Source organism: Impatiens glandulifera, chromosome 4 (assembly GCF_907164915.1).
Source record: "Impatiens glandulifera chromosome 4, dImpGla2.1, whole genome shotgun sequence".
Taxonomy (NCBI): Eukaryota; Viridiplantae; Streptophyta; class Magnoliopsida; order Ericales; family Balsaminaceae; genus Impatiens; species Impatiens glandulifera.
This window is the reverse complement of record NC_061865.1, coordinates 45,078,480-45,092,687: the sequence shown is the minus strand read 5'-3', so window position 1 is coordinate 45,092,687 and position 14,208 is coordinate 45,078,480. Positions and strand designations below refer to the sequence as shown.

Sequence of the window (14,208 nt, the reverse complement as noted above, 5' to 3'; positions counted from 1 at the left end):
ACCTTCGGTTTTGACCCTTTTCCATACTTAGAAAATTTTAGATTTTTTTAAACATGGGTCAAAACCGAAAGTTTATTTGAAAACCTTCGGTTTTGACCCTTCTCCATACTTAGAAAATTTTTAGATTTTTTTAAACATGGGTCAAAACCGAAGGTTTATTTGAAAACCTTCGATTTTGGCCATGTTGTTTTTTTTTTAAAAAGTGAAAAGCAAACAAAAATAAAATAATTCATGAACAACATATTAAAACCAAACCAAATATAATAATAATAATTCATAATTATTAAAACAAAACACATAAAAATGTCATCGTTCGTACGGAAAACAAAACACATAATTAATCAAACAATATAATCTAGAAATTATTAGATGGGGGGAGGAGGGGGTGGTTGATTCAGTCGACTCCTCAACAATACAAGTTTCTGTTCGAGATTCTCTAATCTCTGGGCCATTTCAGCCCTGTCCGCTTTAATTTCACTCAGCAATCGGCTTCTTTCCACATCCCTTAATCGGATTTGCTCCATTTCCAGCGTCATTTGTCTCACCTCTTCCTCACGTGCCGCAATTTCTGTTTGTGCAAGCAAATTCTGGTAACACGGAGGCAGTTTCTCCGGTGTACGCCGAAGACTATTCCATGAATTACCCATCCTAAATGCATTTCAGATATATGTATATATATATTAATCAAACAAAATAACTGTAATCTAATAATTTTAATAAAAAAAATAACAAATCTAACAAAATCATATATATTTAATTAACAAACAAACCTAAATCTAATCTAAACAATAACGTATAGACAAATCTAAATCAATGAAACAAACAAATAATTTAAACTAGCCTAAATCTAGATAATGTATATATATATATATATAAACTACGTACATTATAAGAAATCTAAATCTAATAATAAACAACAAATAAAAAAACAAATGAAACAAACCTGAACGCGAGAAGAGAAGAAGAGAAGCGGCGTAGAGGAGGCGGCTGCGGCGCGGGAGAGAGAGAAAGGAGAGAGTGAAATGAAAAAGAGAAGGGTTAGAGTTTGTATTTATAGAGGTAGATGCCGAAGGTTTTCATATAAATTTCGGTTTTGATATTAGTCAAAACCGAAGGTTTATTAAAAACCCTTCGGAAATAATCATTACCAAACTTAGAATTATTTTTAATTGAGTCAAAACCGAAGGTTTTTGAAAAACATTCACAAAAGAGAATTTCAAAAAAGGTAAAACCGAAGGTTCTTTGAATAACCTTCGCAATTAAAAATCTCCGGGATTGCAAAACCGAAGGTTTTTGTAAAAACCTTCGCAATTAAACCACATCCAACACTTAGAATTATTTTTGGTTTTTGGGAAAGTAAAACCGAAAGTTCTACAAAGAACTTTCGGTAATAATTAATAAACCCGAAGGTTTTACACCCCTCTCAGAATCTATTTTTAATACCGAAAGATTTATTCCTCTCGGGAGTATTTAGGAGAGTTTTATAAAACCTTCGTAAAAAACCGTCGGTAAAGGTCGATTTTTTACTAGTGGACTATCTATAGTTTTAAAATTATTTGAATACATTTTTCTAATTATTTGTGAATTTGAAATATTATGATTTAAAGATTGAAATGTGTAGGTATCACCTTATAGTCGAGCTTATACAAATTCATTGGTTATATCACCGTTATGCAAATGCATTAGTTGTATCACTCTATTACTAGTGTGCTGCAAAAATAAAAAATAAAATTACACTATCTATTTAGTTTTGAAATTATTTGAATATACTTTTCTAATTATTTGAGAATTTGAATTATTATGATTTAAAGATAGAAATGTGTTTGTATTACCTCATAATCGAGCCTATGTTAAGTATTGGTTATATGACCTTATAACATAGCTATGCAAATGTATTGGTTGTATCACTTTATTACTGTTATGCTACAAATAATAAAGTATAACATTGGTTATATCACCGTTATGCAAATGCATTAGTTGTATCACTCTATTACTAGTCTGCTGCAAAAATAAAAAATAAAATTACACTATCTATTTAGTTTTGAAATTATTTGAATATACTTTTCTAATTATTTGAGAATTTGAATTATTATGATTTAAAGATAGAAATGTGTTTGTATTACCTCATAATCGAGCCTATGTTAAGTATTGGTTATATGACTTTATAACATAGCTATGCAAATGTATTGGCTGTATCACTTTATTGACAAAATGTATTTAGTTTTGATATTATTTGAATTATTTTATTAATTATCTGAGAACCACCCCATAGTTGAGCCTATACAAATGCATTGGTTATATCACCTTATGACTGGTCTGCTCACTCTATGACTGGTCTCTATACAAATACATTGGTTGTATCACCCTATGACTGGTCTGCTGCAAATAATAAAGGTAGACTATCTATAGTTTTGAAATTATTTGAATACATTTTTATAATTATTTGTGAATTTGAATTATTATGATTTAAAGATTGAAATGTGTAGGTATCACCTTACAAATTCATTGGTTATATCACCGTTATGCAAATGCATTAGTTGTATCATCCCATTACTACGCTGCTGCAAAAATAAAAAATAAAATAACACTATCTATTTAGTTTTGAAATTATTTGATTATACTTTTCTAATTATTTGATAATTTGAATTATTATGTTTTAAAGATTGAAATGTGTCTGTATTACTTCATAATCGAGTATATATGACCTTATAACATAGCTATTCAAATGTATTAGTTGTATAACTTTATTATGATATGTTACAAATAATAAAATATCTATTTAGTTTTAAAATTATTTGAGAATTTGAATTATTATGATTTAGAAATTGATTTGAAAAGATTATTATCCAAATTTATTTAGTTTTTATATTATTTGAATATATTTTATTAATTATCTGAGAATTTGAATTGTGATAATTTAGAAATAGATTACTTTTGAAAAATTATTGATAAAATACTTAAGTATAAGATTATTGAAAATTTCAAATTGAGTTGAAGGATAGAATAGTTGGAGATTTGTGTAAGTCAACTTGAACACCATTAGTAAAAAAAAAAAAAGATTTCATTTATTTTCTTAAATATATTTAAGCTTTTAAGATTGAAAAGTTAGATTATTTAATCATTGAAGTTATTTCAAATTATTTGTAAAATCTTAAATAAGCAAAACTAAGTACCCTTGATAATCCTTTTAAGAGTAACAACCAATGTTGCTTTATTTGTACTTCCATTTTATTATACAAAAAACATTTTTCTTTATAATTGTTTTTCTACAATAAATATATTAATATTTTAAATGGTATTACAGTAAATTAGTGAAATACTAAGGGGCATATAATAATAAAATTGGTCAACTTTTTCTTTACTTGAAAAGACAAAGAATAGGCCAATAGGTTTGAAAAATAGAGTATTGGTTACAATGATACCTTTACAGCTTTTAATTAATAAATTTTGATATAAAATATTAAAGGGATTTTCATTTCCAATATTTTTTTGATTTTTATATTCCCATATTCACCAACTTTCTATTTATTTATTATTAATTAGATAGTCCTTAATAAATTTCTCCACGGACCTGACACCATTTACTTAACCAAAATTAATACCTTGAATTTTGCAAATAAAAAAAATTATCATTATTAATAAATTATTAATATTATATTCCAATTTTCATTATTTTCCTCCAATTTCCCCACTTTATTTTTCTGCTTTCCCTCTTTTCCTCAAAAACCCTAATTTCCATATCTGCAAAGCATTTTCTCAAAGCCAAAGCAGCAATTGTTTTACTTATTTAAAAAAAAAAAAACATTTCTGAAAATTCAGCTCCCTCCATCGAAGCTCTGTGCATGTTCATGGCGGTCTACCTCTGCTTTGAAACATAGTACAGTAGTTTGTTTGTACTTTGTATTTCGCCTGAATCTAAGTATAAGAACAGTAGTCAAGTTCTGGGATAGATCTTTGTAGATTCCGTTTCATAAGATCTTTGATTTCTCCTTTAATCTGTCGTGTTCGTTGATTTCCAGTTGGGTATCAGGAAAGATTGATAATTTTTTAAGGGTATTTTGTACACTTCTATGAATGGAGGCAACAGAAGGAAACAACAATTCTGGGTTCACTGTGAGAGGAGATGAAGCTCCAGACAGCTACAGGTTGGCTCCGAGGAGTGAGAAACATGATCAATCGAGAGGATCAAATATGGCGGCGCCGGCATTGATTTATACGCCGGTAAGCTTGGGTACGGACGTGCTGATGAAGAAGAAAAAGAAGAGGGGGAGACCGAGAAAATACGATCAAGACGGGACAAGAATTGCGATTTCCCCGATGCCCATTTCAGCTGCAGTTCCTCTTGGTGGTGGAGGGGACTATTCTTCTTCTGCTTCTGCTTGGAAACAGGATCGTCCAGTTGTAGACCCATTCAAGAAGAAGAAGGCGAAATTGGATTTTGGGTTTGGTAACATAGGTAATAAATCGTATTTCAGCACTTTTCTCTTATCTAAATTCTTCATTTTATCTGTTTTAATCACTTGAACTGCTATAACTGTTGCATTTTTTAGCATAAAGTATTTTCCTTGTAACTGAATCTGTAGATCTGCTAGAAAATAGACATCGGAGTGGGACCATCGGCCCCGATGCTGCTGAGGTTTAGGGTATTTGTGGTTGAGAGAAGTTTATGTGTTTTTGTCATGGAATCTTTGGTTTTCAGCTTGAAATCATCTTTTATAGACTTCTCTATACAGGACCAGGAAGAATGCCATATATAAAAAGAGAAAAAAAAAAGAGAGAGATAGATAGAGATAGTGAATGAAGACTTTTCATAGGTGCCAGCATGTTTTATTTTTGCTCTTAGGTTGTTGTTGGTTGATGTGACCATAAATAAAAGCTGTCCTGCACAAATCATAATTTGAACATATTTTCAATTCAAGTGTGACCAAACTTCTTGCGGCCACTCACCATACCTGTTTTTTTTTTTTGTTTTTCTTCTGTATTGAACTAAATTGCTAGTTGGTGTTGACCTGGTTGAACTTTTGCTGCAAAAAAACCCATTAAATTTCCAAGTTTCTGAAATCTAAGTTTAGTTATCAGGGATTATTGCTTTTCATTGAAGGGAAAATTTCACTTTGATTGTTTAAATTTTGATATTTCTTTTGTTATGGGCAGTGTAATTTGACTTGCCTACATCATGCTTGAGATATTATAGTTTTTGGCATGAATCACTGTTTGACTCTCTCCCTTTTTATCTCTGTCTAATAGGTGGTGATGGCCAGGGCATGCCTTATTCATTTAGTGCCAATTTTACACCCCATGTTCTCACTGTTAATACTGGCGAGGTAATTCCTTTTACTGCTCATAAGGTTAATTACATCGTCTGTATGATCTTGGTAGAACATAACTCTTTTTTGAAAGATTTTTACAAATATATTTGAAGTCCATGTGGTATGACTCTTTACATCATATGTGCTTATTTTTATTTCCTTCAGAAAAAGATGTGCTTATTCTTTGCGTTTTCAGCATGTATTAATAATGAAATTTCTTGTAAGAGTATATGTGGTATTTTTATTCTCTACTAGTCTACATTGTTCAGTCTTAACTAGATTCATGTCACAAATTTTCTTTTATGTCCTTGTAAAGAGTAATACAAAGTAATAGCTTGATGCACATCGGTCTCTTATGATCTCTCTTCTTGTATAGCGAGTTATCTACTCGGTAACTCGGCTATGTTTGATTTGGATAAAATTGGAATTGTGATTAGAATTGGGGCCAATTTAAATTATAAATTCCATGGAATTAAAATCAATGTTATTTCTTGTCCTTCAATTCCTTCCTAGAAGTAAAGGAATTTCAATTTTTTAATTATTTTTATTTGCATATCTCCTTGTAGTTTTATTACATGTTTATTGAAAATCTCTTATTTCAATGTTTTTTTTTATTAATTCTATAATTGCATATATTAATATTAATCAAAAAATAAATAAAGAAAACAAAACTTGAAAATGAAAGTATTTTATTAATTTTGTGATTTGTATATACTAGTAGTAAAAACGAATAAAAGAGAAGAAAAAGTAAGAAAATTATAAGTTTACTTAAAAATTACGATTCTAATGATTTCTCCAAACATAATTAGAATTCTAATTCCAAGTAAACAAACATAGGGTAAGACTCAATGATCTCATCTTTGACTGTTTTGCTAAAGTTGGTTGGGTATCACATATAGATAGAAAACATTAGCAAGAAGGTAAAGAGACATTCTATTCATGCATAAACAAGACTATTGTTGATAAAAGAATGTGCAGATTATATTGTTGGAGAAGGTAGGCTATGTAATTAATTATTGAGGCAAGGCCCATAAATAAAATATCTTTTGCTATGTTTGGTTATGGATTTGGAACTGGAATTGGGGTTTGTTTGATGACATAAAATTAGCATTTGAATTTGGAATTATAATTCAAATGGAAATGGAAAGTGTATGATTTTTTTATGTCTCAATTACACCCTTCCCACTTCGGAATTACAATTCTATGCTTTTTCCAAACTTAAGAATTGGATTATAATTAATTCCAATTATTATAAAATTAGAATTAGAATTAAAATTCTAATTCTAATTATGTTAAGCTTTGAATGTGAGAAATAGTGTTCAAAAGGATTTCTTTACTAAATGAATTTGTATTATGTAGTGTTAAGCATTGCATGATCTTCTATGTGTCAACTCTTGATTGAGATGGTGCATTTTGTTTCATACTTCTCTTGCTGATCAAATATCCTTATACATAAATGAACTATGTTGATAAAGATTAGATCCAATTTGTTGTCACTTGCATGTTGGAGCTGCCTCAATCTTTAAATGAGTATTCTTAGTAAACAACTCACACCCTGTTTGCTTATCCCAATTTCCTAGAGACCTTTTTATTTAATAAAGCATCCTATTTATAACATTCAAATGAATGAGCCTTGGATAAATGTCTTCTGTTGAGGTTTCTCTATTTGTGTTATTCCACCAAGTTAGGACTAGTGGACATATTATAAATTAAGATTTTGCTTTACATGTTTAGTATCTGGTTTACAACTAAGCATAAATATGAATTGTCACGAAATGTGACTTCAATCTTTCAAGAAATGACCCAGCAAGAGATATTTAAAAGAGAAAAAGTTTGAAAGAAGAGCCTCTACCTAATAGGCAAACAAGTTTCCAAGGAGAAAAGCTCTTGCCCACCAAACTAAAACTGCAAAATCACCTCCACATCACTTGATCATCAAAACCTTACCAGTTATGGTGAGAACATCCCAAATCTTTATAAAAATTTCAAACTCCCAAATCATTTTCTGCTCCAAACAAGCATGAACATCCCACATCTAATAGAAAATTTCAAACCCACAAATAATTTTCCGTCTCCCAACAAGCATGATTCTCTTTATATTCAACATTAACAGTGCAACAAAGGAAATACACAATTCATCATCATCCATAAAATAATCTTGGAGCTATAGTTCCAAGATAATTACATCATTACCCCATAATCCTCAAAATCATCAAACTCACTAAGGTAGCTCAAGTGGTAAGAATGATTTCTCACCTAAAACGCCTTAAGTTGGAGTGAAGATCATGGCTGAGAGGGCCCTAGTTTCTACATTAAATTTTTTTTCTCAATAACAAAGTTCAATCTTACCGTTCTTTATTCTCGTCCTAATGTATCATGCTGGACATTCAAGCTTAAGTTTTCCATGATATACATTTCCTTCTAGTGGCCTTTACATTTTATTCTTCTATTCATTAAAGCTTTTGATGGCTTTTATCCTTCATCTTCTCTTCTACCATTAAGTGTTTGCAACAATAAACTACCAAACTTACCTACTACTACCAAGAAAATAAGTTTTTTGTAATAGGTTAAGTACATCTTTCTTTGAGAGAAGGCATGCCATATCCTTGGTCAAAGTGTCATCTACTCATCCCAACCAAATTTTAACATCATGTCTTTATAAAAAAGAATGACAAGGATAAGAAACTGTTAAATAACAATTTAGGCTAATTCTACAAGTTAATTCTTTGTATTTACCATAAAGATAACTTGTTTAAGGTAGTGTTTGATGATAAAATTAAAAATTATGATATGAATATTGAATTCTAAGTACAATGACTTAAATATCTAGATATAAAAAATTGAATTAACCAAATAAAAATATCTAAATTTTAAGTACTCAATATTTGAATTGATTTGATAATATCTAAAATTAATATCTGAACAAAATAAATCAAGACTATTATATATATATTTCATCTCATTCCTCCATCTTTTCTATTTTATAATTAATTTAGATAGGATCATATTTTAATGTTTGAAATTAATTTTGTAACATTAAAAAATTGATAAATTATGATTAGCGAAAAAAAAGTTTGTTATATTTGTAAGGAGAAAAAAAATGAACCATTACAACTTTATATTTAACAGGAATTTTATTAAATTTAGAAGGATAAACTGGTCTTTTGATGATTATAAATATGCGTTATGAAATAGACTTATATTAAATAAGTTTGTAATATATTAAATCAAGTAGTTATCAAACATTGACTAAGTCTTATTTTCTTTTACATGTATCTATATAGTGTTTTACCTATATGATAAATGTATTTCACAATCACTCTCTTCTCTCAAATGTTTTCTAAGAATTATGATCCAAGAGAAGAAAGTTTGTTTGTACTTGTAAAGTGAAAAAAAAATAGAATACCTAATAAGTAAAAGAATAAAGGGGTCTTTGGTGATTTGTTTTAGAGTAACTTGTTTTCTTTTTTAAAATAAATATGATATTTTAGTTTTTATTTTTAACATATTTTCACTTAAATATGTAAATATAAGTGATTATAAATATCCGTTATGTCATCTGGAAGCTCTTTAAGTTTAAGTGGGGAATGTGAGGTGTTATACTAGTTCTCCTTAATATGAGGAGTTCGTCTTTAATATATTAAATTAAGTAATAAGTCGGTTATCAAATATTGATTAAGTCAATATTGATTAAGTCTTGTCAATATATTTTTTTGTTTTACATGTATGACATCGATGAATTATGATCAAAGAAAAAAAAGTAAAAGAGAAAAAATTGGAAAACCTAATACAACATTATATATATGAATAATTTTATTAAATTAAGAATGATAAAGTGGTCTTTTGTGATATTTTTTAAGATTAGCGTGTTAAGTTTTTTTTTTCTCTTTTAAAATAAACATGATATTTTTATTTTAACATAATTTTACTTAAATCTGTATATATATAAGTGATTATAAATATGCATGAAATCGATTTATATTAAATACGTTTTCAATATATTAAATTAAGTGATAAATTCTTATATTAAACTTTGACTAAGTCTTATCAATATTTATCAATATTTGTTTCTTTTATATATATTATATTAGTGTTTTACCTATATGATAAATGTAATCACTCGTTTTCTCAAATTCTTCGTTTTCTCAAATTCTTCAAATAGGAGAAAAAGAAGGAAGTTTGTTGTACTTATAAAGAGAAAAAAAAGTGGAAAACTTAATACACCTTTATATACAGTAATTTTATTAAATTTAGAAGGATAAATTGGTCTTTTGGTGATTTTTTTTGGAGTAGCGTGTTTATCGAACATTTACCTAGTCTTAGAAGGATAAATTGGTCTTTTGGTGATTTTTTTTAGAGTAGCGTGTTTATCAAACATTTACCTAGTCTTGTCAATATTTAGAAGGATAAATTGGTCTTTTGGTGATTTTTATTAGAGTAGCGTATTTATCGAACATACCTAGTCTTGTCAATATTTTTTCTTTTACATTTATTTATACGAGTTTTACTTATTTGATAAATGTATTCTACAATTACTCCCCTTTCTCAAATTCTTCAAATACTTAGTCCCATTGGAAACACTTTTGGATGAACTATGCTCAAAGAGAAAAAAAAGGAAGTTTGTTATATTTATAAGGAGAAAAAAATGGAAAACCTAATATAACTTTATATATAACAATAATTTTATTAAATTTAGAAGGATAAAGTGGTCATTGAGTAGCGATGCGTGTTTATCAAACATTTACCTAGTCTCCTCAATATTTAGAGGATAAATTGGTCTTTTGGTGATTTTTATTAGAGTAGCGTGTTTATCGAACATTTACCTAGTCTTGTCAATATTTTTTCTTTTACATTTATTTATATGAGTTTTACTTATTTGATAAATGTATTCTACAATTACTCCCCTTTCTCAAATTCTTCAAATACTTAGTCCCATTGGAAACACTTTTGGATGAACTATGATCAAAGAGAAAAAAAAGGAAGTTTGTTATATTTATAAGGAGAAAAAAATGGAAAACCTAATATAACTTTATATATAACAATAATTTTATTAAATTTAGAAGGATAAAGTGGTCATTGAGTAGCGTTTATCAAACATTTACCTAGTCTTGTCAATATTTAGATGGATAAATTGGTCTTTTGGTGTTTTTTTATTAGAGTAGCGTGTTTATCGAACATTTACCTAGTCTTGTCAATATTTTTTCTTTTACATTTATTTATACGAGTTTTACTTATTTGATAAATGTATTCCACAATTACTCCCCCTTTCTCAAATTCTTCAAATACTTAGTCCCATTGGAAACACTTTTGAATGAACTATGATCAAAGAGAAAAAAAGGAAGTTCCTTATATTTATAAGGAGAAAAAAATGGAAAACCTAATATAACTTTATATATAACAATAATTTTATTAAATTTAGAAGGATAAAGTGGTCAGTGAGTAGCGATGTGTTTATCAAAAACATTGACGAAGTCTTATCAATATGTTTTTTTTGTTTTACATGTATTTATACGAGTGTTTTACCTATGATAAATGTATTCCACAATCACTCCCCTTTCTCAAATTCTTCAAATACTATGTCCATTGAAAACACTTTTAGATGAATTATGATCAGTTGTAAAACCTAATACAACTTTATCTATAGCAGTAATTTTATTAAATTTAGAAGGATAAAGTGGTCTTGTAGTGATTTTTGTTAGAGTATCGTGTTTATTAAACATTGATTAAGTCTTATCAATATTTTTTTCTTGTACATGTATTTATAGAGTGTTTTACCTATGTGATAAATGTATTCCACACTCCCCTTTCTCATATTCTTCAAATACAATGTCCCAGGAAACACATTGTATATCTTTTCATGTTTCTATATATTCAGTAGAAAAAATAAATTCTAAATCTGTTTCTAACAAAGTTTAGTTGGCAAGGTTTGTATATCTGGATCCAATACCAGATACAAAATAGAAATAGAAGTGTTTCCAAATGGAACAACATGTGTGTCATCTCAAAAACAAAATGAACTAAGAGTAGTACCAATAAAACCTCTTGAGGTTGCATCGTTTCAAAGGTGTCCAATCAAGATCTTAAGGTTTATGTCAACTTATTGGTAATCTTTTCAACCTATGATCTTAAGGTTTATGTCAACTTATTGGTAATCTTTTCAACCTATGTTTAGTTTTTGTTGGAATGTGTTATAATATATGCCATTGTATTTTGATTCATAGTTTAAAATATGTGATTTGTGAGAACTATGAGTGCTATTTGCAATACTGATTATTTTTGTTTTAACCACTTTCAAAGTGGATATCAAGTTAGCATATTCAGTAAACCAAATAATAGATTTCTACAAAACAAACAATTTTTATAAATGTATTGAGAAAACAAAACCATTTATTACTTCATTTACATGTGTATTAATAATTTAAATTGTTACATCATACCTTTGTTGAGCTTAAGGCTGGGATTGGATCATCAAGTTAGAACTAATCACATAGAAAAACTTAACTAATTCCTAAACTGTAGGGATTATCTGCCTGACCTAGTTTGAATATTTTCAGACCCTTCTAAAGCTTCTGTGTTGCATTCTCACGGTCCTTCTTCATCTGGACCTTCTCACTTTTAGCTCAATCTAGCATTTCATGGCTTCCTCGTTTGAACTGGATAAAACAATTCACGGGTCTCCTTGATATTGAGAATATATGCTGCCTAGCTTGAGTAGTATGGAAATTCAAACTAAGCTTATAGATATTATTAGTTCCTAAATTATAGAATTGATTTATATTCTTTTATCTTGATGAATTAGCCTTTTTTATTTTCAGTAATTATCTTGAGAATTTAGGTGATATATATCCCTATTAAACGGGATATTCTCTTCTATATCTGAGTCTCTACCTAATGATATTATTATTATCCATCACTTTTCTCAACACACCCAACAGTTTGGTTGTTGGAGTTTATTACTATAAATATTATGGTAGGCATGTATCAAGGAATGTTGAGTATTGAAATGAAATGGAATATGATTTTTCTCATCTAAAGAATTTCTCTTATGATTCTCATCATTTTCTGTCATAAGATTCTACAATATGTAATTCCTTTCTTATGAATTTTCAGGATGTATCAATGAGAATCATCTCATTTTCTCAACAAAGCTCCAGGGCTATTTGCATTCTTGCAGCAAATGGTGCAGTCTCGAACGTCACTCTACGACAACATAATTCTTCTGGTGGTACTATGACATATGAGGTTTGTCTACTTAAAATAAGGCTTTATGTAGTTCCAGAAATCCTTATGCACTAATTTCTAATTGAGATACATTCGCTAGATGAACCTTTTACTATGTTTTTTGATTTGAATGCATTCCCATTTGGAAACAGTTCTAACATTCAGACAAATATGATAAATCTTAAAAAAGAGAATTGCATCCAGATTTCTGTTTTGGGTTTGGTTGGTTGGTCTCATTTTGTTGACACCAAATTCTGTTTGCAGGGTATGTTTGAGATACTTTCTTTAACCGGGTCCTTTATGGCTACTGATGATGGAGTGACAAAGAGCAGATCAGGAGGAATGAGCATTTGTTTGGCTGGTCCAGATGGACGTGTTTTTGGAGGTGGACTTGCTGGCCTTTTAGTGGCTGCAGTTCCTGTCCAGGTTATCTTTGGTTCTTATCTTTCATCGCTCTTTTTTTCTTTTTTTCTTTGTTTGAATTTTTGGTGATTACAAACAACAGGTTGTGATTGGGAGCTTTTTATCGGGCAACAACCAGGTTGAGGAGAAAGAGAAGAAGCAGAAATCTGAATTCACAATAAACTATTCAACCTCTGTCCAGACTAATCATAACGCCTCATCAGGAAATGGAACAGAAGGATCTTTCAGCATTCCTAGGCCGAACCAAACTCCTCACTCGTCCTACCATGGAACTGACGTAATTAATCCAACCCCTTTGAACAGCAGGCCAATTTCTAATTCAACAGCTCCAAACATTATTTCATTTGGCAGAGAAGAATCTGAGAATTGCAAGATCTCTTGCTGATTACTTTGTGCAGTTTGTAATGGAAGGAGGAGAAATATGTTCTGTTACTTACCTGATCCCTTTAGATAACAACATAGTTTCTTTTTTAAGGTTCATGTCTGTCTGTCTGTGTGTCTGTCTTAGACTTTTAGGCTGTGTTGTATTCTCTTAGGTGTTATGCCTTGGCTATGCTTTGTTCTCGAGTATTGTGTTGTGTTGTGCGCTTGTCCTTTAGAAATATTTATAGCATAATGGGTCTTTTATGTTTCAGTTTTTATTACTATTGTCTGAAGACTGTTAATTAGCGTAATATTTTTATTTTATCATATTTATGCGATGAATAGGTTGCACAAAATATGAAGACTTGGTATGCTGATGTTTTGTTTGAAGTCTTATTTCTCTGGTTTGTAACTTAGTGTTCATATCAAGGAATGTTTGTGTCTGAATGTATTGTCACTACAAATGTGATATTGAAATTAAGGAGAGCTACAATTCTCTGAATGATGAATTGAGTCTTTCTTTATGAAGAGCAGCTCATGTGCAGAAACTATATGTTGTTGATTTCACTCCTAGAGATGAAGAACATCATTACATGCAAGAAGAAGATTGTCAAATTCCTTTTTTCCTGACTATTTCAATCTCGATGATTGAATCTTCTATTGTTGAAAAATAAGAAGATGAACACACTTTATGATCAAACAGAAGAAAAATGGTCAAATGTAATATGATAAAAGATAAATAAAGAAAAATGGTCAAATGTAATATGATAAAAGATAAATATTGCAAACTTTGGCTTCTAACTATTCTAAGTTTTTATTATTATTATTATTTATTTATTTTTGGAAAAAGGGTGATTGGGTCAGTTTATTATGCACAACCAATTATTCATAT

At 29.3% G+C, this 14,208-nt stretch overlaps 1 protein-coding gene across 1 annotated transcript; it reads left to right on the top strand.

Moving 5' to 3' along the window:
- The first annotated feature begins 3,673 nt into the window (after positions 1-3,673).
- LOC124936422 (AT-hook motif nuclear-localized protein 7-like) lies at positions 3,674-13,710 on the top strand. The gene is made up of 5 exons (XM_047476920.1): positions 3,674-4,456; positions 5,248-5,324; positions 12,420-12,551; positions 12,795-12,956; positions 13,036-13,710. Exons 1-5 carry the CDS (start codon positions 4,075-4,077, stop codon positions 13,336-13,338), a joined length of 1,056 nt encoding a protein of 351 aa, XP_047332876.1. The 5' UTR covers positions 3,674-4,074; the 3' UTR covers positions 13,339-13,710.
- Positions 13,711-14,208: the final 498 nt, after the last annotated feature.